Consider the following 25,229-nt stretch of genomic DNA (forward strand, 5'->3'; position numbering starts at 1 on the left):
TCATCAGCAGATAGAATTTGTGGGCTTTGTCCTTTTGATGTTTCTGCATGTGTTTTTCATAACTCCAGATCTTGACCAGGTGCAGTGGCTCCTCATTGCTGTAATCCCAGCACTTTGGGAGGCCGAGGTGGGAGGATCGCTTGAACCTAGGAGGTGGAGGTTGCAGTAAGCCAAGATTGTGCCACAGTACTTCAGCCTGGGCAGCAGAGCAAAACCCCATGCCAAAAAAACAAAACAAAACAAAGCTATGAACCTTGATGTTCAAATCAATAATTCCAGCCTCTGGGGAGCTGGTGTCCTTAGGGATTGTCACGTCCTTTTGTATCAACAATCAATAGGCTTGATTTTTGGCTTCTCCTGGTTGGCCATTTCCAAAGACAAGTGTCTTTTCACAACGTCATCAATCTTCTCAATTCTGGGAAAGTTCTGGTAGTCTTTGAGCAGCATAAGGGGACAGGTCATCATCTTGGCCGAGCTGGATTGGTTCCTGAATGGCATATCCACAGGCGGCTTGGAGGAAGAGACTTGGAGGCTACCAGCACCACTGATTAGAAGGAAGTCTGGTGCTCCCTCCTCTTGGCTTCTCAAAAACTGGACCTTGGGTTTCAGTGGAACTTAGCACCCTCCACGCAGCCCTTGGCATGGTGACTTCTGACCCGTGAGGGTCCAGGTCAGCTGTTGCCTTCACAGTGTGGACTGGGTTACATGGGCGCCGTCATGTATCTTCCTACTTCCTCTACTAGCTTTTGGAAAGGGGTGTTGAAATCTGCAGCTATAAATACAGATTTGTCTATCAGTTATTTTGAGCACATTTCTAGATGTGAATGTTGTACAAGGAGAGTCTATAATTGAGGCATATATTTAGCCTGATTTATGTAGTTGCTACTTATGAGTCAGTTGCTGTAACCAAAGAAGAGGAGACTTTTAATTTACCATTCTTATAGGCAAGGAAGTCAATTTTTCATTTCTAAGTACTTACTGAGATCTTACTTTGTTGCTCTGCAGCCTAGCTGGTTTCTACCTCCTGTCCTATTCTTAGATCTGTAGTTCTGTGTTTCCACAGGGAAATGAAACTCAAGAAAATCCATGATGGTAAAGATAAGCTGAAAATTTCCAATATAAACTAAAGCCTGATATTGAAGGACTGTGTGTAAAAATTGGACACATCTGGACCAAGCATTCAGTTTGGAGTTGTATATATTGGAGAAGACACACAGGCAGCAAGACACATACTCAGAAAAGACCCAAGAATACCTTAAGCACTCACCCGGGGCTGATCTCAAATTTTCTGTCTTAAATATGGCTTTCTAAAAAATTGTTCTCTTGGCTGCAGCTGCTTTTCAGAGCTCCTATAAATTTATTCCAGCCAGTATGGAGTTGTTTCTTAACGTTTCCACAGGGAAAACAGGAGCTTAGATCTTCATAATTCTCTACTTTGATCATGTCAGTCTCTTGGTCCTTTATTCCTTATTCTCTCTATCCTTTCAGGAGACAGGAATCAAAATGAGATGGCGACTCTTCACAAAGCAGAATTAAGGTGCTTTTCACTGGGAGAGCTTTCATGCTGGCAAATCAAGAGACATGTTGCAAGCACATTAGCCAGAAATCAAGACTCCATGATAAATATTGAAGTACAGAGCTCTCAGTTCCCCGAGCACCATGATTCCCCCTGTCAAGTGGGAGCAGGAGAATCTATTCAAGCTTCTGTGGATGACAGCTGTCTAGTGAATCTCATAGGAGATCATTCCAGTATCATTGAAAATCAAGAATTTCCAACTGAGAAAGTTCAGAATTCATGGAGTAAAATGTACCTGAATCAGACACAGAATTATCAGAGAAGTTGTAAGCAGACCCAGATGAAAAACAAATTATGTATATTTGCTCCATGTGTTGACATTTTTGGTTGTATTTCACACCATCATGATAATATATTGCACAAAAGAGATAAAGCTCATAGCAATAGTGATTGTGGTAAAGACACCCTAAAGGTGTCACCTCTTACCCAGCATAGTATTCACACAGGACAGAAAACCTACCAGGGTAATGAATGTGAAGAAGCCTTCGATGATGGCTCCAGTCTTGAACTTCATAAGCAGGTGCACTTGGGAAAGAAGTCTCCAGCATGTAGTACACATGAGAAGGACACCAGTTACAGCTTAGGTATTCCTGTTGAACAAAGTGTTCATACTGGAAAAAAACGCTACTGGTGTCATGAATGTGGTAAAGGTTTCAGTCAGAGCTCAAACCTACAAACTCATCAGAGAGTCCACACAGGGGAGAAACCCTATACATGCCACGAATGTGGTAAGAGCTTTAATCAGAGCTCACATCTTTATGCTCATTTGCCTATTCACACTGGAGAGAAGCCCTATAGATGTGACAGTTGTGGGAAGGGCTTCAGCCGTAGCACAGATCTTAACATTCATTGCAGAGTTCACACTGGAGAGAAGCCTTATAAATGTGAGGTGTGTGGGAAGGGCTTCACTCAGAGATCACATCTTCAAGCCCATGAAAGAATTCACACTGGAGAGAAACCATATAAATGTGGAGATTGTGGTAAACGCTTTAGTTGTAGCTCAAATCTTCATACCCATCAGAGAGTCCACACTGAAGAAAAACCATACAAATGTGATGAGTGTGGTAAGTGCTTTAGTTTGAGCTTTAATCTTCATAGTCATCAACGAGTCCACACAGGAGAAAAACCATATAAATGTGAAGAGTGTGGTAAGGGTTTTAGTTCAGCCTCAAGTTTCCAGAGCCATCAGAGGGTCCATACAGGAGAGAAACCATTTCGATGCAATGTGTGTGGTAAAGGCTTCAGTCAGAGTTCATATTTTCAAGCACATCAGAGAGTCCACACTGGAGAAAAACCATACAAATGTGAGGTGTGTGGAAAGCGCTTCAATTGGAGCTTGAATCTTCACAATCATCAGAGAGTCCACACAGGAGAGAAACCCTACAAATGCGAAGAATGTGGTAAGGGTTTCAGTCAGGCCTCAAATCTTCAAGCCCATCAGAGCGTCCACACTGGGGAAAAACCTTTCAAGTGTGATGCATGTCAGAAGCGATTCAGTCAGGCCTCACACCTTCAAGCCCATCAGAGAGTCCACACCGGAGAGAAACCATATAAATGTGACACATGTGGTAAGGCCTTCAGCCAGAGGTCAAATCTTCAAGTCCATCAGATCATTCACACTGGAGAGAAACCATTTAAATGTGAGGAATGTGGGAAAGAGTTCAGTTGGAGTGCTGGTCTCAGTGCTCATCAGAGGGTCCACACAGGAGAGAAACCCTATACATGTCAGCAGTGTGGGAAGGGTTTCAGTCAGGCCTCACATTTTCACACACATCAGAGAGTCCACACTGGAGAGAGGCCTTACATATGTGATGTCTGTTGTAAGGGCTTCAGTCAGAGGTCACATCTTGTCTACCATCAGAGAGTCCACACTGGAGGGAATCTAGAAATTTGAGGTGTGGTTCACCCTCCAGTTAGAGTTCACGGCTTTTGTCTCCATTGAGAAGTCCATGCTGATGAATGTGGAAAGTTCCTTTAAAACTAGAAGGTTCAAAGAATCTTGACAGGAAAGAAGTCTCTCAAATGCTGTGTTTCAGACTTGGTTAGGACATGAATTCTTTACAAACGTCATATTTCACAGAAAACTCTCTGTTCTATAAATATGATCAGTGTTTATATCAGAGTTGCCAAGTGTCTCAGTTCTCAAGATGTAACACAGCAGAAAAATATTGTCAGAGTCTGCCCAGGAGAGAGGCCTTACTTTAAAAAAAGTATGATTGAGGCTGGGCACGATGGCTCATGTCTATAATCCTAGCACTTTGGGAGACCGAGGCAGGCGGATCACAAGGTCAAGAGACGGAGACTATCTTGGCCAACATGGTGAAATCCCGTCTCTACTAAAATACAAAAGTTAACTGGGTATGGTGGCGCACACCTGTAGTTGCAGCTACTCAAGATGCTTAAGAAGGAGAATTACTTGAACCCAGGAGGCGGAGGTTGCAGTTAGCGAAGATTGCGCCACTGCACTCCAGCCTGGCGCCTGGTGACAGTGAGATTCTGTTTCAAAAAAAAAAAAACAACTATGATTGACAGAAAAAATTGATGTCAACTAAAATGTAACCTCTATATAGGGAGGTGTTTTTCACCACTGTATCTCTACTATGTAGACTTGTGCTTGGCTTATAATAGGGCCTGGCAATTACTGGAAAAAGTGAAGAAAATACCTATAATTAGGACAAATATTTGAAAATTCTAGTCTGTTTTCTACCCTAAATTCATATTAATTTATATTCAAAAGGAATTTTGTAAGTAGCCTTAATAACGTTAGTTTCAGGAAATACTAAAGTACAGAAAAGTATATAATACTGCCATCTATACTAATACAAATTTGGACAAAAGACATGAATGGCTCCCATCATTCAGCCTTAGTTCTTTGTACAGTGTGTCATCAGTTGTGTAGTATAATTTTTAGTGTCATTAGTTTATAGACTGAACAATACTTTTTAAAATCTAATGTGACACTGCGATTTACATGATTAGAATTTTTGGACACTGATTAAGGTTGAGCTTTACTGTAACTCTGAAAGCTAAAAGTAGTTACTGATGACAAAAAGTTTCTTAATAAACTTGAGTTGTTAATAATTTGTTTCATTATTTCCATTCAGGTTCAGATCAAGTTTCTTTTCTATGTGTAGTCCTTATTCCTTCTAGACTTCTAGAAGGAGCTTTGGCAGATTTCAAGCACATTAATTTGTCACATTCCCTTAAAAGGGGGTAGCAGGGCAAGAAAACTGTTGAGTTTTTATTGAAATTTTATATATTGTTTATTTTGTTAAATAGAGCCTTGCTGTGTTGCTCAGGCCAGTCTCAAACCCCTGGCCACAAGCATTTCTCCAACCTTGGCTTCCCAAAGTGTTGAGATTACAGATGTGAACCCCTGTGCGCAGCCTTGAAATTGTATTCAATGTAATGATTTAGATGGATTACCATTGACACAGCATTCTTTGCGTAACACTTCTTAGTATGAGTGGACAATAAATACTCTGACCTGGCAGCCCTAGCACTAGAAATTTCACTTAGGAGATTGTGACAAAAGTGAGAAAGATTGTACACAAGGATATTTATCCTGAATTCAAAAAGGAAAATGTCAGTAAAATATTTGAGTAAGTCTTGATATATCCTTATAACATACAGGCATTAAGGTGATCAGAGATCTGTTATAACTAGAGAAAACATTATTCATGAGAAAACTAGGTTGGAACCTTCCTGGGATGATCCAATTAATAGAAGTCTGTCTATCTAATGATGTGATTATGTGCATAGAAATAATGGAAGGATATTAATATGCTAACACTTGTTTACTCTGGCATGGAAGGTTGGGATATTTAACTTTTCAAAAAATTACAGTGACATCAATTTTATCAAAGCAGTAAAACTGAAAGTTATGCGTAAATGAAAATCCCTTATAGCTAAATCTAACTTGTTTGCTTTATCTAATTATATGGCATGTAATCCTGTGTTACGGTTATGTAACTGGCTTAAGTCCAGCTGCTTGCCACTCAGAGGCTGAAACCATGAGAAACAAAATGTAGTGAAAGGAAGGCAGTTTTGCTAATCAAATGCTAGCAATTGGGAATTGACCAGGCTCATGCCTTAAAATACCATTTCAACTTTGTGTGAGGGAGTTTAAAAAGGAAAACTTGGTGTGGGAGATACGTGGGAGCGATGCAGCCCGATGCAGGTCTTGCATGTCTTGTTCTGATGGTTATCTTGAGTAATAGCCCGTCTGGAGGTCCAGTTGGCATCATCTTGACTTTGGCCCAGAAGTGGTGGATGAACTGTTCATAACTGCCCCTAAGTGGGAGGGAGGATTGTGCAGCTGGTTCGTTTAGTTTCTATGTCTGGTTTGCTTTAAAATTAGATCCTGGAATTTCTAAGCAAGCAAATTAGACAAGTGAGCACTGTGCATGAAATACCTGACGGGGAAGAGAGAGATGAAGAGTTTTAAGGTATAAAGCCACGTTCTGGGATTGGAAAGGAAGGGGAAAAAAGTTTTAAAATGCATTTCAAAGCTGGAATACTCAGTTACAATTCCCCACTTTCAAACTTCATCCTTTTTTTAAAAAATCATTATTACACTTTAAGTTCTGGGATATATGTGCAGAATGTGCAGGTTTGTTACATAGGTATACATGTGCCATTGGTGGCATGCTGCAGCCATTAACCTGTCGTCTACATTAGGTTATTTCTCCTAATGCTATCCCTCCTCTAGCTCCCCACCCCCTTACAGACCCCAGTGTGTGATGTTCCCCTCCCTATGCCCATGTGTTCTCATCGTTCAGCTCCTACTTATGAGTGAAAACACGCAGTGTTTGGTTTTCTGTTCCTGCGTTAGTTTACTGAGAATGATGGTTTCCAGCTTCATTCATGTGCTTGCAAAGAACATGAACTCATTCTTTTTTATGGCTGCATAGTATTCTATGGTGTTTATATGCCATATTTTCTTTATCCAGTCTATCATTGATGGGCTTTTGGGTTGGTTCCAAGTCTTTGCTATTGTGGATAGTGCTGCAATAAAGACACATGTGTGCATGTGTCTTTATAGTAGAATGACTTATAATCCTTTGGGTATATTCCCAGTAATGGGATTGCTGGGTCAAATGGTATTTCTGCTTCTAGATTCTTGAGGAATCACCACACTGTCTTCCACAATGGTTGAACTAATTTACACTCCCACCAACAGTGTAAAAGCATTCCTAATTCTCCACATCCTCTCTAGCATCTGTTTCTTGACTTTTTGATGATCACCATTCTAACTGCTGTGAGATGGTATCTCATTGTGGTTTTGATTTGCATTTATCTAATGACCAGTGATGAGCTTTTTTTCATGTTTGTTAGTCACATAAATGTCTAACACTTTTGAGAAGTGTCCGTTCATATCCTTTGCCCACTTCTTGATGGGGTTGTTTTTTTCTTGCAAATTTGTTTAATTTCTTTGTAGATTCTGGATATTAGTTGTCAAACGGATAGATCGCAAAAATTTTCTCCCATTCTGTAGGTTGCCTGTTCAAATCTAATGATAGTTTCTTTTGCTGTGCAGAAGCTCTTTAGTTTAATTAGATCCTGTTTGTCAATTTTGGCTTTTGTTGCCATTGTTCTCGATGTTTTAGTCATGAAGTCTTTGCCCATACATATGTCCTGAATGGTATTACCTAGGTTTTCTTCTGGGGTTTTTATAGTTTTAGGTCTTATGTTTAAGTCTTTAATCTATCTTGAGTTAATTTTTGTATAAGGTGTAAGGAAGGGTTCCAGTTTCTGTTTTCTGCATACGGCTAGCCAGTTTTCTCAGCATCATTTATTAGATAGGGAATCCTTTCCCTGTTGCTTATTTTTTGCCAGGATTGTCAAAGATCAGATGGTTGTAGATATGTGGCATTATTTCTGAGACCTCTCTTCTGTTCCATTGGTCTGTATATCTGTTTTGGTACTAACACAAAGAGATATTTTACTCTCTTTGTAGCAGTTGTGAATGGGAGTTCACTCATGATTTGGCTCTCTGTCTGTTATTGGTGTATAGGAATCCTTGTGATTTTTGCACATTGATTTTTATCCTGAGACTTAGCTGAAGTTGCTTATCAGCTTAAGGAGATTTGGGGCTGAGACAGTGGGGTTTTCTAAATATACAGTCATGTCATCTGCAAACAGACAATTTGACTTCCTCTCTTCCTATTTGAATACCCTTTCTTTCTTTCTCTTGCCTGATTGCCCTGGCCAGAATTTCCAATACTATGTTGAATATGAGTAGTGAGAGAGGGCATCCTTGTCTTGTGCTGGTTTTCAAAGGGAATGTTTCCAACTTTTGCCCATTCAGTGTGATATTAGCTGTGAGTTTGTCATAAACAGCTCTTATTTTGAGATACGTTCTATTAATACCTCATTTATTGAGAATTTTTAGTAGGAAGGGGTGTGGAATTTTATCGAAAAGGCCTTTTCTGCACCTATGGAAATAATCAGGTGGTTTTTGTCATTGGTTCTGTTTTGTGATGGATTAGATTTATTGATTTGCATATGTTAAACTAGCATTGCATCCTAGGGATGAAGCCGACTTGATCGTGGTAGATAAGCTTATTGATGTATTGCTGGATTTGGTTTCCCAGTATTTTATTGAGGATTTTTGCATTGATGTTTATCCGGGATATTGTCCTAAAATTTTCTTTTTTTTTGTTGTGTCTTTGCCAGGTTTTGGTATTAGGATGATGCTGACCTCATAAAATGAGTTAGGGAGGAGTCTCTTTTTTTCTATTGTTGGGAATAGTTTCAGAAGGAATGGTACCTTTGTACCTCGTCTTTGTACCTCTGGTAGAATTGGGCTGTGAATCTGAGTGCTCCTGGGTTTTTTTTTTTTTTTTTTTTTTTTTTTTGGTTGGGAGGCTATTACTGCCTCAATTTCAGAACTTGTTATTGATCTATTCAGGTATTTGACTTCTACCTGATTTAGTCTTGGGAAGGTGTATATGTCCAGGAATTTATCCGTTTATTCTAGATTTACTGGTTTATTTGTATAGAGGTGTTTGTAGTAACCTCTGATGGTAGTTTGTATTTCTGTGGAATCGGTGGTGATATCCCCTTTATCTTTTTTTTTTTTTTCTTTTTTTTTGGAGACAGAGGTTCGCTCTTGTTACCCAGGCTGGAGTGCAATGGCACAATCTTGGCTCACTGCAACCTCCACCTCCTGGGTTCAGGCAATTCTCCTGCCTCAGCCTCCTGAGTAGCTGGGATTACAGGCATGCACCACCGTGCCTAGCTACCCTTTATCATTTTTTTATTGCATCTATTTGAATCCTCTCTTTTCTTCTTTATTAGTCTGGCTAGTGGTCTATTTTGTTAATCTTTTCAAAAAAACCAGCTCCTGGATTAATTGATATATATATATTTTTTGGAAGGGCTTTTTGTGTCTCTGTCTCCTACAGTTCTGTTCTGATCCTAGTTATTTTTTGGCTTCTGCTAGCTTTTGAATTTGTTTGCTCTTCTTTTCTAGTTATTTTAATTGTGATATTAGGGTGACAATTTTAGATATTTCCCACTTTTTCCTGTGGGCATTTATAACTATAAATTTCTCTCTAAACACTGCTTTAGCTGTGTCCCAGAGATTCTGGGACATTGTGTCTTTGTTGTCACTGGTTTCAAAGAACTTATTTATTTCTGCCTTAGTTTTGTTATTTACCCAGTAGTCATTCAGGAGCAGGTTGTTCAGTTTCCATGTAGGTGTGCAGTTTTGAGTGAGTTTTTTTTTTTTTTTTTTTTTTTTTTTTGAGATGGAGTTTCGCTCTTGTTACCCAGGCTGGAGTGCAGTGGCATGATCTCTGCTCACCGCAACTTCTGGCTCCTGGGTTCAGGCAATTCTCCTGCCTCAGCCTCCTGAGTAGCTGGGATTACAGGCATGCACCACCACGCCCAGCTAATTTTTGTATTTTAGTAGAGATGGGGTTTCACCATGTTGACCAGGATGGTCTCAATCTCTTGACCTCGTGATCCACCCACCTCAGCCTCCCAAAGTGCTGGGATTACAGGCGTGAGCCACCACGCCGGGCCTTGAGTGAGTTTCTTAATCCTGAGTTCTAATTTGATTGCACTGTGTGGTCTGAGAGGCTCTTTGTTATGATTTCCTTTTTTTTCCTTCCTTTTTTTTTTTCTTTGCATTTGCTGAAGAATGTTTTACTTCAATTATGTGGTCAATTTTAGAATAAGTGCAATGTGGTGCTGAGAAAAACGTATATTCTGTTAATTTGGGGTGGAGGGTTCTGTAGATGTCCATTAAGTCCACTTAGTCCAGATCTGAGTTCAAGTACTGAATTTTCTTGTTAATTTTTTTGTATTGTTGATCTAATATTGACAGTGGGGTGTTAAAGTCTCCCACTATTATTGTGTGGGAGTCTAAGTCTCTTTGTAGGTCATTAAGAGCTTGCTTTATGTATCTGGGTGCTCCTGTATTGGGTGCATATATATTTAGGATAGTTAGCTCTTCTTATTGCATTAATCCCTTTACCATTATGTAATGCCCTTGTCTCTTTTGATCTTTGTTGGTTTAAAGTCTGTTTTATCAGAGACTAGGACTGCAACCCCTGCTTTTTTTATGCTTTCCATTTGTTTTCTAAATATTCCTCCATTCCTTTATTCTGATCCTATGCGTGTCTTTGCACATGAGATGGTTATCCTGAATACACCACACTGATGGGTTTTGACTCTTAATCTGATTTGCCAGTCTGTATCTTTTAATAGGGGCATTTAGTCTGTTTACATTTAAGGTTAATATTGTTATGTGTGAATTTGATTCTGTCATTATGATGCTAGTTGGTTATTTTGCCCATTAGTTGATGTATTTTCTTCCTAGTTGTTGATGGTCTTTACGATTTGGCATGTTTTTGCAGTGGCTGGTACCAGTTTTTCTTTTCCATATTTAGTGCTTCCTTCAGTATCTCTTGTAAGGCAGACCTGATGGTGACAAAATCTCTCAGTATTTGCATGTCTGTAAAGGACTTTATTTCTCCTTTGCTTATGAAGCGTACTTTGGCTGGATATGAAATTCTGGGTTGAAAATTCTTTTATTTAAGAATGTTGCCGGGCGCGGTGGCTCAAGCCTGTAATCCCAGCACTTTGGGAGGCCGAGGCGGGTGGATCACGAGGTCGAGAGATTGAGACCATCCTGGTCAACATGGTGAAACCCCGTCTCTACTAAAAATACAAAAAATTAGCTGGACATGGTGGGGTGTGCCTGTAATCCCAGCTACTCAGGAGTCTGAGGCAGGAGAATTGCTTGAACCCAGGAGGCGGAGGTTGCGGTGAGCCGAGATCGCGCCACTGCACTCCAGCCTGGGTAACAAGAGCTAAACTCCGTCTCAAAAAAAAAAAAAGAATGTTGAAGATTGGTACCCATTCAATTCTGGCTTGTAGGATTCTGCCAAGAGAGCTGCTGTTAGTCTGATGGGCTTCCCTTTGCGGGTAACCTAACCTTCTCTTTGGATGCCTTCAACATTTTTTCCTTCATTTCGACCTTAGTGAATCTGATGATTATGTGTCTTGGTGTTGCTCTTCTCAAGCAGTATCTTTGTGGTGTTCTCTGTATTTCCTGAATTTGAATGTTGGCCTCTCTTGCTAGGTTGGGGAAGTTCTGGATAATATCTTGAAGAGTGTTTTCCAACTTGGTTCCATTCTCCCTCTTACTTTCTGGTACATCAGTTAAACGTAGGTTTGGTCTTTTCACATAGTCCCATTTTTCTTGGAGGCTTTGTCCCTTTTCATTCTTATTTCTCTAATCTTGTCTTCATGCTTTATTCCATTATGTTGATTTTCAATCTCTGATATCCTTTCTTCCATTTGATTGATTTGACTTTTGATACTTGTGTATGCTTCATGAAGTTCTCATGCTGGTTTTCGGCTCCATCAGACCATTGATATTCTTCTCTAAGCTGGTTCTTCTAGTTGGCAATTCCTCTAACCTTTTTTTAAGGTTCTCAGCTCCTAGCATTGGGTTAGAACATGCTCCTTTAGCTCAGACGAGTTTGTTATTACCCACCTTGTGAAGCCTACTTTTTCCAATTCCTCAAACACATTATCCATCCAGTTTTGTTCCCTTGCTGGCAAGAGGTTCTGATCCTTTGGAGGAGAAGAGGCATTCTGTTTTGTTTTGTTTCCAGCCTTTTTGTGCTGGTTTTCTTCATCTTCATGGATTTGTCTTTCTTTGGTCTTTGATACTGGTGACCTTCAGATGGGGTTTTTGTGTGGATGTCCTTTTTGTTTATGTTGATGCTATTCCTGTTTGTTTTTCTTCTAACAGTCAGGTCCTCTGCTGCAGGTCTGCTGGAGTTTGCTGGAGGTCCACTGCAGACTCTGTTTGCCTGTGAAGGTTGCTGAACAGCAAAGATTGCTGCCTATTTTTTCCTCTGGAAGCTTCGTCCCAGAGGGGCAACCACCAGATGCCAGCTGGAGCTCTGCTGTATGAGGTGTCTTTTGACCCCTGCTGGGAAGTGCCTCCCAGTCAGGAGGCACAGAGGTCAGGGACCCACTTGAGGAGGCCCTCTGTCTGTTAGAGCTCAAGCACTGTGCTGGGAGATCCGCTGCTCTTTTCAGAGCTGCCAGGCAGGAATGTTTACATCTGCTGAAGTTGTGCCCACAGTTGCCCCTTACCCCAGATGCTCTGTCCCGGGGAGATATGAGTTTTATCTATAAGCCCCTAACTGGGGTTGCTTCCTATCTTTTTTTTTTTTTTTTTTTTTTTTTTTCAGAGATATCCTGCCCAGAGAGGAGAAATCTAGAGAGGTAGTCTGGCTACAGCAGCTTTGCGAAGCTGCTGGGGGCTCCACCCCGTTTGAACTTCCCAGTGGCTTTGTTTACACTGTGAGGGGTAAACTGCCTACTCAAGCCTCAGTAATGGCCCTTACCCCTCCCTGCACCAAGCCGAAGTATTTCAGGTTGACTTCAGACTGCTGTGCTGGCAGGAAGAATTTGAAGCCAGTGGATCTTACCTTGCTGGGCTCCATGGGAGTGGGATCGGCTAAGCTAGACCACTTGGCTCCCTGGCTTCATTCCCCTTTCCAGGGAAGTTAACGGTTCTATCTTGCTGGCATTCCAGGTACCTCTGGGGTATGAAAAAAAATCTCCTGCAGCTAGCTCAGTGTCTGCCCAAACAGCCACCCAGTTTTGTGCTTGAAACACAGAGCGCTGGTGGTGTAAGTACCCGAAGCAATCTCCTGATCTATGGGTTGCAAAGACCATGGGAAAACCATAGTATCTGGGATGGAATGCACTGTTCCTCATGGCATAGTCCCTGACAACTTCCCTTGGCTAGGGGAGGGAGTTACCCAACCCCTTATGCTTCCTGGGTGAGGCAATGCCCCACCCTGCTTTGGCTCACCCTGCATGGGCAGCACTGACTGTCTAACCAGTCCCAATGAGATGAGCCAGGAACCTCAGTTGGAAATTCAGAAATCACCCACCTTCTGCATTGATCTCACTGGGACCTGCAGACTAGAGCTGTTCATATTTGGCCACCTACTTTGCCAGCTACTCTTCTCAATTTTTCCTTAGTATTTTCTCTCACAAATTTTTTCAGATCAGTCAGCAGAATTTTTTTAAAAATTATTTTAGAACGAAAGAAATCCTGAATGTTTTGTTTTCATCTCAAAGTATTTTCTAATTTCCCTATAACTTCTTGCCCCATTGGTTTTTAAGTGTGCTGTTGGCCCGGTGTGGTGGCTCACAACTGTAATCCCAGCACTTTGGGAGGCCAAGACAGGTGGATCATGAGGTCAGAAAAACAAGACCATCCTGGCCAACATGGTGAAACACTGTCTCTACTAAAAATACAAACAAAAAAAGAACATTAACCACGTGTGGCAGCGCATGCCTGTAGTAGTCCCGGCCACTTGGGAGGCTGAGGCAAGAGAATTGCTTGAATCTGGGAGGCAGAGGCTTCAGTGAGCCAAGATTGCACCACTGCACTCCAGGCTGGGTGACAGAGCGAGACTCCATCTCAAAAAAAAAAAAAAAAAAAAAAGTGTGCTGTTTAATTTCCACATAATTATGAATTTTCTAGTTTTCCTCATTACTAATTTTAGTTTCATTTTGTTGTGGCCATAGAATACTTTTTTTATGATTTTTATCTATTTGTTGATAACTGATTTTTAAATTTTTACTGAGACTTGTTTTGTGGCCTAATGTATGATCTATCCCAGAAAATATTTCATGACCACTTGAGAAAAATGTGTATTCTGCTGATTTTAGATCGGGTGCTTTGTATATATATTAGGAGTTTGGTTTGTGTGTTTCCAAGTCCTCTAATTCTTTATTGATCTTTTGTCTGGTTGTTCTATCCATTTGTGGGGTACTGAAGTCTGAAAGTATTGTAGAAATGCCTATTTCTCCCTTCAGTTTCATCCATTTTCACACCATATATTTAGGGACTAGCTATGTAATGTCTATATTGTTTTATCTTCTTGATGGATTGACTCTTTTGTCAATATATAATGTCCTTGTTTGTCTCTTGTGAAGTTTTTTACTTGAAGCCTATTTTGTCAAATATTAATATAGCCACCTCAGTTCTCTTTTTTTAACATCCTGCATGGAATTTTTTTTCCCCATTTTTCAATCAACCTATTTTTTGGTCTTTGGATTGCAAGTAAGTCTCTTATAGAGAGAATACAGTTGGATCATGCCGTTTTATCCATTCTGCCATTTTTGCCTTTTAACTGGAGAGCTTAATCTGCATTTAAATTCCTGATTTTAAAAAGAACTTGCTTCTGTCACTTTGTGATCTGTTTTCTACTTGGCTTTTCTTTTTTGTTCCTTGGTCTCTCAGTGCCTTCTTTCATGTTTGACATTTCTATAGCATACCTTTTTTTTCTTTTTTTTGAGACAGGGTCTCACCGTCACCCAGGCTGGAGTGCTGTGGCATGATCTTGGCTCACTGCAACCTCTGCCTCCTGGGTTCAAGCAATTTTCATGCCTCAGCCTCCCAGGTTGCTGGGACTACAGGCATGCTTGATAATGCCCAACTAATTTTTATATTTCTAGTAGAGACAGGGTTTCACCATGTTGAGCAGGCTGATCTCAAACTCCTGACCTAAAGTTATCCACCCACCTTGGCCTCCCAAGATGCTGGGATTACAGGTGTGAGTCACTATGTCTCATCTGTAGTGTACCATTTAAATTTTCTTCTTATTCCCTTTTCTGTATATTTTATTTTCTTAGTGATTACCCTGTGGAATACAGTTAACATCCTTTTTCTGTTTTGAAACAAGGTCTCACTCTGTCATCCAGGCTGGAATGCAGTGGTGTGATCCTGGCTCACTGCATCTCAAGTAGTCCTGCAGCCTCAGATTCCTGCATAGCTAGTACTACAGCATGTGCCATCACACCCAACTAATTTTTAAAAAAATGTTTGTAGAGATAGATCTCTATGTTGCCCAGGCTGCTCTCCAACTCCTGGCCTCAAGTAGTCCTCCTGCCCTTCCAAAGTGCTGGGATAACAGAGCTACCACACCTGTCCTATTGTTCCAAATTTTATTGGGAAAAAATTTAAAGATGCCAAAGTGTTTAATAGTATTAAAGTTATATTGTAATTAAATAAGTTAACATAGTTTAAATTAATACTAACTTAGCTTCCATAGTATAAAACTTCGCTCCCATGTATCTGTTTTCCCCATTTTAGGATTTGAAAAATCATATCTTTATACATTGTTTGCCCCATTAACATAGATTTATAATTGTTTTACTCATTTTTCTTTAAATCATATAGGAGTTATAAGTCAGTAATACAATAATATTAGCTTTTGTGTTTGCCTTTGTAGTTACTTTACCAGTGTTCTTTATTAATTTATATGGCTTCAAGATAATATTTAGTGTCTTTTCACTTCTGCCTGAAGTATTTCGTATTTCTTGTAGAGCAGGCCAACTAGCAATGAACTCCCTCAGTGTTTATCTAGGAATGTCTTAATTTCTCCTTCATTTTTGAAGGATACTTTTGCCAGATATAAGATTCTTGACTAACAGGTTTTTTTATTTCAATACTTTAAATAGGTCATCACACTGCTTTCTGGATATCATGGTTTCTGATGAGAAGTGGGTTATTAATCTTATTATAGAGCCATTGTACATGAAGAGTCACTTTTGAGTCTCTGTCTTTTTATGGTTTGACTATAATGTGTCTTAGTGTGGATCTCTGCATGTATTCCTCTTGGAGTTAGTTCCTTGAGCTTTATTCTTGTAGGTTATGTTTTTATAAGTTTGAGAAGTTTTTGAACATGATTTATTCAAATATTCTTTTGTTTTGAGACAGTCTTGCTCTGTTGCACAGGCTGCAGTGCAGTGGTGTGATCTCCACTTACCATAGCCTCCGCCTCGGGGTTCAAGAGATTCTCCTGCCTCAGCCTCCAGGGTAGCTAGGATTATAAGTGCATGCCACCACGCTTGGCTGATTTTTTGTATTTTTAATAGACAGGGTTTCCCCATGTTGGCCAGGCTTGTCTTGAACCCGCCTCAGCCTCCCAAAGTGCTGGGATTACAGGCATAAGCCACCGCTTGCAGCCAGATAGTCTTTATACTCCTTTCTGTCTCTCTCCTCTCTTATTGTGACTCCCATGTGCATATGTTGATATGCTTGATGGCATCCCACATGTACCTGAATTCTACTTATTTTCCCTTCTCCTCAACTGGAATAACTTCAATTTATTTATCTTTTAGTTCACTAATTTTTCTGCTTACTTAAATATGCCATTGAAATCTAATGAATTTTGATTTCAGCTATTGTACTCTTCAGGTCCAAAATTCATGGTTTTAAAATAATTTCTTTATCTTTTTTTTAGACATCATTCTCCTGGTTTTATTATCTTTGTTCATGTTTCCTCTAGTTCTTTGAGAATTTTTAAGACAGCTGATTTAAAGTCTGTCTAGTAAGTCCAGTGTCTGTGTTTCCTTGGGTCAGTTTCTGTTCGTTTATTCTGAGAATGGACTTTTTATTTGCATGCTGTGTAATTTTTTTTTGTTTTGTTTTATAATGTGGCATCTCTTAAAGTGAGATTCTTCCTCCTGCTTAGAATTTGTTTTTATTTTATCAAGGATTGTAATGGTTTGTTTAGTGACTGTTACAGGTTTAATTGTGTCTCCTGAAAAGCTATGTTGAAGTCCTAACCTTTGAACATGACCTTACTTTGAAATAGGATTTTTGAAGATGCAGTCAATATGAGGCCCTTAGGGTGTACCCTCATTCAATATGACAATGTCCCTATTAGAAGCATACCATATCAAGACAGAAACACATGGGGAGAATGCCATGTGACCACAGAGACAGAGATTGAAGTGATACAGCAATGATAAATGTATACCACTAGAAGCTACTAAGAGGTAAAGAGAGCATGGCCCTTCTGACACTTTGGAGGTCTAAGCTGCAGAAAGCTGGGAGAAAATAAATTTTCATTGTTCAAGCCACCCAATTTTGTGGCATGTGGTAACAGCAGCTCTGGGAAATGAATACGTGAGTTTTCTAAACTACTTTTTTATAAAACCCAATATTCCCTGTATTGTTTGGTATCTAAGGTCTCTAGTCTTTTCATTTATTTTTACCCAATGTTAACAGGGATTTCCTTGAATGTCTGGATCAAAAACAAACAAAAAAGGACAAATGCTCACTCAGTCTTTGTACAGTGGTTCTGTGTTGGAGCCCTCTTTCTTGCTTAGGCCATTTACAACTCTGCAATAGCCTTCCCTTATTGCTTGCAGCAAGCCAAAGATCACTGACAGGTGAAAGCTTGCAGTGTTTTCAGGTCATTTCTGAACATATGTTCTCTGAGCATGTGCATGCCTTTCTAAATTTCCTGGTCCACGTGGGGAGCTTTTCAATACCTTACTTCCTCACAGAATCTCTCTCCCTAGATTTCCCTTCCAGGTTGTCATTCTGTATATTGTTTGCTTCAACCTTAATCTCTTACCTCAAGTGGTTTGTTCCTTTGCCTTTCAGTGATTTAGATGAATGTACTCTTCAATTAGCCACTTTTCCACCATGATAGAGTTCCAAGTTAGATAAGATAAAATCAAATGACTTGCATCAGTCCTTTAAGTAGCCCTCAGACATTTCAAAACAGACAAACACAATTGAGAACAAGGTCTGCTCCACTGCCTCTTAAGCCAGGATCCATGTCCTACACTTGGAATATAAGCTGTCACCTTGAGGACCATCACTCAGCTGGAGAGAAAAGTAAATCAAGGGCAAATGAAAGCACCACAAAGCTCCCCTACTATTTTTAAGTTGCTGTTTTCTCTATTCAGCATTCTCTGGGGTGCTGTAAACCTTGGACTACTTTTCAGAGTTGGGATGACATTGATTATAACAGGTTTTTTTGTTTGTTTGTTTTTATCATTTTTGTTTCTGTGGCAGGATGGGCCCTTGGAGCCACCTCCTCCATCATTTCTCTGACATTACTTTGTCATTCTTACAGCAGTTTATCCTTAATGGCTTTAAAATTGGATTACTGTCAGGTACAAATGGACTGGAATGGAAAGCAAAATATAGCAATAACTTCTGTAGTTGAAATACCTGGCAATATGAGGTCTCTCTAACTCTAAGGGGTGGAGGGCAGGTGGAGACAACCGGGGATAACACAGGATTGGATAAGTGAGCTAATGCTGGAGAGAAAAAAATGAACAAAAGTCCACAACATGAACTGCAAGGTAGTTCTAATTACGGCATTCAGGAAAAGAACTGTATCTTCACTATTCTCATTGTGAAAGTTAGACTTAGTTAATGATAGAAATAGGCTCTTAAGAACTTTTATTCCGGATGAAAACAGGACTAGGGAAACAAGCTTTGCAGAAAAATAGTAAGATTGGAATGAGGAAAGAGAAAAACTAATGACAAGAAAAAAGCATTGCAATCCCTCAGGGATGAAAATACCATCGTGAGCAGCAGCAAATCACATACATGGAGTCTGTGGACTAGCTCTTTGTTAGGTTTTAAGACTGCGTTGTTAAACTTATGTTTTTTGCTTTTCCAGTAATGGGTCAAAACACAACCGCCAGTTAAAATACTGTTCTCATGGAGTGAGGCTGTAGGGAAATGTAATACTTTCTAAAATTGTGTAAATATGAATATATGGATGTGTAACTGTATGTTTTATAAATGAGGGAATATTGAGACTCTAATCAAATAATTAAACTAGGCAAATGAAAAAATATGGCGCATTAATGCATTTGGGGAAATTTGCTTTAAATTTTTGTCTGTAATAGGTAATACATTTACATAGTACAAAATTAAAATAATATAAACATTATGTTGAGAACTCATCCAATTCTGACGCAAGGTGGTTTGTCTATACCAAAAGCCCATGTACCACATGTAATCTCTGTTACTGTTTTAGTTTATTTGAGATGGAGTCTCATTTTCTGTCGCCCAGGCTGGCATGCGGTGGCACAATCTTGGCTCACTGCAACCTCTGCCTCTTGGGTTCAAGTGATTCTCCTGCCTCAGCCTCCTGAGTAGCTTGGATTACATACGGGCATCACCACACCTGGCTAATTCTGGCCTTTTTAGTAGAGAAGTTTTATATATATATATATATATATATATATATATATATATATATATATGTATGTGTATATATATATGTGTATATATATGTATGTGTATATATATATGTGTATGTATATATATACACACACAGACATACACGCGCTTTTAAGTTTTGGGGTACATGTGCAGATCGTGCAGGTTACATAGGTATACACATGCCATGGTGGTGTTTTGCTGCATCCATCACCCCGTCATCTACATTAGGTATTTCTCCTAATGCTATCCCTCCCCAATCCACCCACCGTTATTTCTCCCCTAGCCCCCCAGGCCCTGGTGTGTGATGTTCCCCTCCCTGTATCCAAGTGTTGTCATTGTTCAACACCCACTTATGAGTGAGAACATGCGGTGTTTGGTTTTCTGTTCTTGTGTCAATTTGCTGAGAATGATGGTTTCCAGTTTCATCAATGTCCCTGCAAAGGACATGAAATCATCCTTTTTATGGCTGCTTAGTATTTTATGGTGTATATGTGCCACATTGTCTATATCCAGTCTATCATTGATGGACATCTGGATTGGTTCCAACTCTTTGCTATTGTGAACAGTGCCACAATAAACATACATATGTATGTGTCTTTAGATTAGAATGATTTATAATCCTTTGCGTATATACCCAGTAATGGGATTGTTGGGTCAAATGGTACATCTATTTCTAGATCCTTGAGGAACTGCCACACTGTCTTCCACAATGGTTTAATTAATTTACACTCCCACCAACAGTGTAAAAGTATTCTTCTTTCTCCACACCCTCTCCAGAATCTGTTGTCCCCTGATTTTTTAATAATCACCTTTCTAACTGGTGAGGTGGCACCTCAATGTGGTTTTGATTTGCATTTCTCTAATGACCAGTGATGATGAGCTTTTTTCCACGTTTGTCGGCTACATACATGTCTTCTTTTCAAAAATGTCTGTTCATATCTTTTGCCCACTTTTTGATGGGGTTTTTTCTTGTAAATTTAAGTTCTCCATAAATTCTGGATATTAGCCCTTGGTCAGATGGGCAAATTGCAAATATTTTTTCCCTTTCTGTTGGTTGCCAGTTCACTCTATTAAGTTTCTTTTGCTGTGCAGAAGCTTTTAAGTTTAATTAGATCCCACTTGTCTATTTTGGCTTTTGTTGCCATTGCTTTTGGTGTTTTAGTCATAAAGTCCTTGCCCATTCCTATGTCCCAAATGATATTGCCTAGGTTTCTTCTAGAGTTTTTATAGTGTTAGGCCTTATGTTTAAATCTTTAACTAATTTTTGTATAAGGTGTAAGGAAGGGATTCAGTTTCAGCTTTCTATATCTGGCTAGCCACTTTTCCCAATACCATTTATTAAATAGGGAATCCTTTCCCCATTGCTTGTTTTTGTCAGGTTTGTCAAAGATCAGATGGTTGTAGTGGTGTGGCATTCCTTCTGAGGCCTCTGTTCTGTTCCACTGGTCTGTATCTCTGTTTTGGTACCAGTACAATGCTGTTTTAATTACAGTAGGCTCATAATACAGTTTGAAGTCAGCTAGCGTGATGCCTCCAGCTTTTTTCCCCCCCCTAAGGACCGTCTTGGCTGTGCAGGCTCGTTTTTGGTTCCATACGAATTTTAAGGTGGTTTTTTTCAAATCTGTGAAGAAAGTCATTGGTAGCTTGATGGGGATGGCATTGAATCTATAAATTACTTTGGGCAGTATCGCCATTTTCACAATATTGATTCTTCTAAACTGAGCATGGAATATTTTTCCATCTGTTTCTGTCCTCTTATTTCTTTGAGCAGTGGTTTGTAGTTCTCCTTGAAGAGGTCCTTCACATCCCTTGTTAGCTGTATTCCTAGGTATTTTATTCTCTCTGTAGCAATTGTGAATGGGAGTTTACTCATGATTTGGCTCTCTATTCCTGGTGTATAGGAATGCTTGCAATTTTTGCACATTGATTTTGTATCCAGAAACTTTGCTGAAGTTGCCTATCAGCTTAAGGAGATTTTAGGCTGAGATGGTGGGGTTTTCTAAATATATAATCATGTCATCTGCAAACAGGGACAATTTGACATCCTCTCTTCCTATTCAAATACCCTTTATTTCCTTCTCTTGCGTGATGGCCCTAGCCAGAACTTCCAATACCATGTTGGATAGGAATAGTGAGAAAGGGCATCCTTGTCTTGTGCCAGTTTTCAAAGGGAATGCTCTCAGTTTTTGCCCATTCCATATGACATTAGCTGTGGGTTTGTCACAAATTGCTCTTACTATTTTGAGAAATGATCTATCAATACCTAGTTTGAGAGTTTTTAGCATAAAGAGCTGTTGAATTTTGTTGGAGGCCTTCTCTGCATCTACTGAGATAAACGTGGTTTTTGTCTTTGGTTCTGTTTATGTGATGGATCACATTTATAGATTTGTGTATGTTGAACCAGCTTTGCATCCCTGGGATGTAGCCAACTTGATTGTGATGCAAAAGCTATTTGATATGCTGTTGGATTCAGTTTGCTGGTATTTTATTGATTTTTGCATCATTGTTCATCATGGATATTGGCCTGACATTTTTTTTAGTTGCATCTCTTGCCAGGTTTTGGTATCAGGATGATGTTGGTCTCATAAAATGAGTTAGGAAGGAGTCCCTTTTTTTCTGTTGTTTGGAATAGTTTCAGAAGGAATGGTACCAGTTCCTCTTTGTACCTCTGGTAGAATTTGGCTGTGAACCCATCTGGTTCTGGACTTCTTTTGGTTAGTAAGCTATTAATTTCTGCCTCAATTTCAGACCTCGTTATTGGTCTATTCAGGAATTCAACTTCTTCCTGGTTTAGTCTTGGGAGGGTGTGAGTGTCCAGGAATTTATCCATTTCTTCTAGATTTACTGGTTTATTTGCATAGAGGTGTTGGTAGTAATCTCTGATGGTAGTTTGTATTTCTGTGGGATTGGTGGTGATATCCCCTTTATCATTTTTTATTGCATCTATTTGAATCTTCTCTTATTAGTCTGGCTAGTGGTCTATTTAGTTGATCTTTTCAAAAAACTAGCTCCTGGATTTACTGATTTTCTTTGTAAGGGTTTTTTTGTATCTTTCTGTCCTTCACTTCTGCTTTGACCTTAGTTACTTCTTGCCTTCTGCTAGCTTTTGAATTTGTTTGATCTTGCTCCTCTAGTTATTTTAATTGTGATGTTAGGATGTCGATTTTATGTCTTTCCTCACTTCTCTGGTGGGTTTTTAGTGCTATAAATTTCCCACTAGACACTGCTTCCAGTGTGTCCCAAAGATTCTGGTACTTTGTCTTCATTCTCATTGGTTTCAAGGAACATCTTTATTTCTGCCTTCATTTCATTATTTATCCAGTAGTCATTTGGGATCAGGTTGTTTAATTTCCATGTAGTTGTGCGGTTTTGAATGAGTTTGTTAAATCTCGATTTCTAATTTGATTGCACTGTGGTGTGAGAGGCTGTTTGTTATGATTTCCATTCTTTTGCATTTGCTGAGGAGTGTTTTACCTCCAATTATGTGGTCAATTTTAGAGTAAGTGTGATGTCATGCTAAGAATGTATGTCCTGTGGTTTGTGGGGGTGGAGAGTTCTGTAGATGTCCATTAAGTCCACTTGGTCCAGATCTGAGTTCAAGTCCTGGATATCCTTGTGAATTCTCTGTATCCTTGCTGTGTTTAGTATTGATAGTGGGGTGTTAAAGTTTCCCACTATTGCCAGGCGCGGTGGCTCACGCCTATAATCCCGGCACTTTGGGAGGCCGAGACGGGTGGATCACAAGGTCAAGAGATCGAGACTATCCTGGTCAACATGGTGAAACCCCGTCTCTACTAAAAATACAAAAACTAGCTGGGCATGGTGGCGCATGCCTGTACTCCCAGCTTCTCAGGAGGCTGAGGCAGGAGAATTGCCTGAACCCAGGAGGCGGAGGTTGCGGTGAGCCGAGATCACGCCATTGCACTCCAGCCTGGGTAACAAGAGTGAAACTCCGTCTCAAAAAAAAAAAAAAAAGTTTCCCAATGTTATTGTGTGGGAGTCTAAGTCTCTTCGTAGGTCATTAAGAGCTTGCTTTATGTATCTGGGTGCTCCTGTATTGGGTGCATATATATTTAGGATAGTTAGCTCTTCTTATTGCATTAATCCCTTTACCATTATGTAATGCCCTTCTTTGTTTCTTTTGATCTTTGTTGGTTTAAAGTCTGTTTTATCAGAGACTAGAATTGTAACCCCTGTTTTTTTTTTTTTTTTTTTGCTCTCCAATTGCTTGGTAAATCTTCCTCCATCCCTATGGAGGCTATGTTTGTTTTGAGCCTATATTTGTCTTTGCACATGAGATGGGTTACCTGAATACAGCACACCAATGGGTCTTAACTTTTTATCCAATTTGCCACTCTGTCTTTCAAATGGGGCATTTAGCCCATTTACATTTAAGGTTAATATTGTTCTGTGTGAATTTGATTCTGCCATTTTGATGCTAGCTGGTTGTTTTGCCTGTTAGTTGATGCAGTTTCTTCATAGTGTCATTGGTCTTTACAGTTTGGTATGTTTTGTAGTGGCTGGTACTGGTTGTTCCTTTCCATGTTTAGTGCTTCCTTCAGAAGCTCTTACAGGGTAGGCCTGGTGGTGACGAAATCTCAGCAGATGCTTGTCCTTCAAAGGATTTTATTTCTCCTTCACATATTAGTTTGGCTGAATATGAAAATGAGTTGAAAATTCTTTTCTTTTGGATGTTGAATATTGGCCCCCACTCTCTTCTAGCTTGTAGGGTTTCTGCCAAGAGATCTCCTCTGAGTCTGATGGGCTTCCCTTTTTGGGTAACCCAACCTTTCTCTCTGGCTGCCCTTAGCATTTTCTCCTTCATTTCAACTGTGGTGAATCTGTTAATTACATGCCTTGGGGTTGCTCTTCCTGAGGAGTATCTTTGTGGTGTTCTCTGTATTTCCTGGACTTGAATATTGGCCTGCCTTGCTAGGATAGGGAAGTTTTCCTGGATAATATCCTGAAGAATGTTTTTTTTTTTTTTTTTTTTGAGACAGAGTTTCGCTCTTGTTACCCAGGCTGGAGTGCAATGGCGCGATCTCGGCTCACTGCAACCTCCGCCTCCTGGGTTCAGGCAATTCTCCTGCCTCAGCCTCCTGAGGAGCTGGGATTACAGGCACGTGCCACCATGCCCAGCTAATTTTTTGTATTTTTAGTAGAGATGGGGTTTCACTATGTTGACCGGGATGGTCTCGATCTCTTGTCCTCGTGATCCACCTGCCTCGGCCTCCCGAAGTGCTGGGATTACAGGCTTGAGCCACCACACCCGGCCCTGAAGAGTGTTTTCCAACTTGGTTTCATTCTCCCTGTCACTTTCAGGGATACCGATCAAACGTAGCTTTGGTCTTTTCACATAATCCAATATTTCTGGGAGGCTTTGTTCACTTCTTTTCACTTTTTCTCTAATCTTGCCATCTTGCTTTATTTCATTGAGTTGCTCTTCAATCTCTGATATCCTTTACTTCTGCTTGATTTGGCTATTGAAATGTGTATGCTTCATGAAGTTCTTGTGCTGTGTTTTGCAGCTCCATCGTGTCATTTATGTTCTTCTCCATGCTGGTTAGCATTTCGTCAAACCTGTTTTCAAGGTTCTTAGTTTCCTTGCATTGGGTTAGAACATGCTCCTTTAGCTCAGGAATTTGTTATTACCCATCTTCTGAAGCCAGCATCTGTCAAGTTATCACACTCATTCTCTATCCAATTTTGTTCCCTTGTGATCCCTTGGAGGAGAAAAGGCATATTCTGCCTTTTGGTGATTTCAGCCTTTTGTTGCTGGTTCCTTCCCATCTTCGTGGATTTATCTACCTTTGGTCTTTGAAGTTGGTGATTTTTGGGTGGAGTTTCTGAGTGGACGTCCTTTCTGTTGATGTTGAAGCCATTTCTTTCTGTTAGTTTTCCTTCAAACAGTCAGGTCCCTCTGCTGCAGGTCTGCTGTAGTTTGCTAGAGGTACACTCCAGACCCTGCTTGCCTGGAAATCACCCATGGGAGCTGCAGAACAGCAAAGATTGCTTCCTGTTCCTTCCTCTGGTAGCTTTGTGACAAAAGGATACCTGCCAGATGTGAGCCAGAGCTCTCCTGTATGATGTGTCTCCCAGATAGGATACACAGGGGGTCAG

The 25,229-nt window shown here is 40.0% G+C and overlaps 1 protein-coding gene across 3 annotated transcripts in view; it reads left to right on the forward strand.

Moving 5' to 3' along the window:
- Positions 1–17,723, forward strand: part of ZNF235 (zinc finger protein 235) — a 39,556-nt gene extending 21,833 nt beyond the window's left edge. For all 3 annotated transcript variants that reach the window (XM_010332516.3, XM_010332517.3, XM_010332515.3), the window contains one exon: positions 1,489–17,723. In XM_010332516.3, coding sequence (XP_010330818.2) covers positions 1,489–3,470 — 1,982 coding nt within the window. In that variant the 3' untranslated portion in view covers positions 3,471–17,723. The remainder of the gene's footprint in view (positions 1–1,488) is intronic.
- Positions 17,724–25,229: the final 7,506 nt, after the last annotated feature.

Source organism: Saimiri boliviensis, chromosome 14 (genome assembly GCF_048565385.1).
Source record: "Saimiri boliviensis isolate mSaiBol1 chromosome 14, mSaiBol1.pri, whole genome shotgun sequence".
NCBI lineage: Eukaryota > Metazoa > Chordata > Mammalia > Primates > Cebidae > Saimiri > Saimiri boliviensis.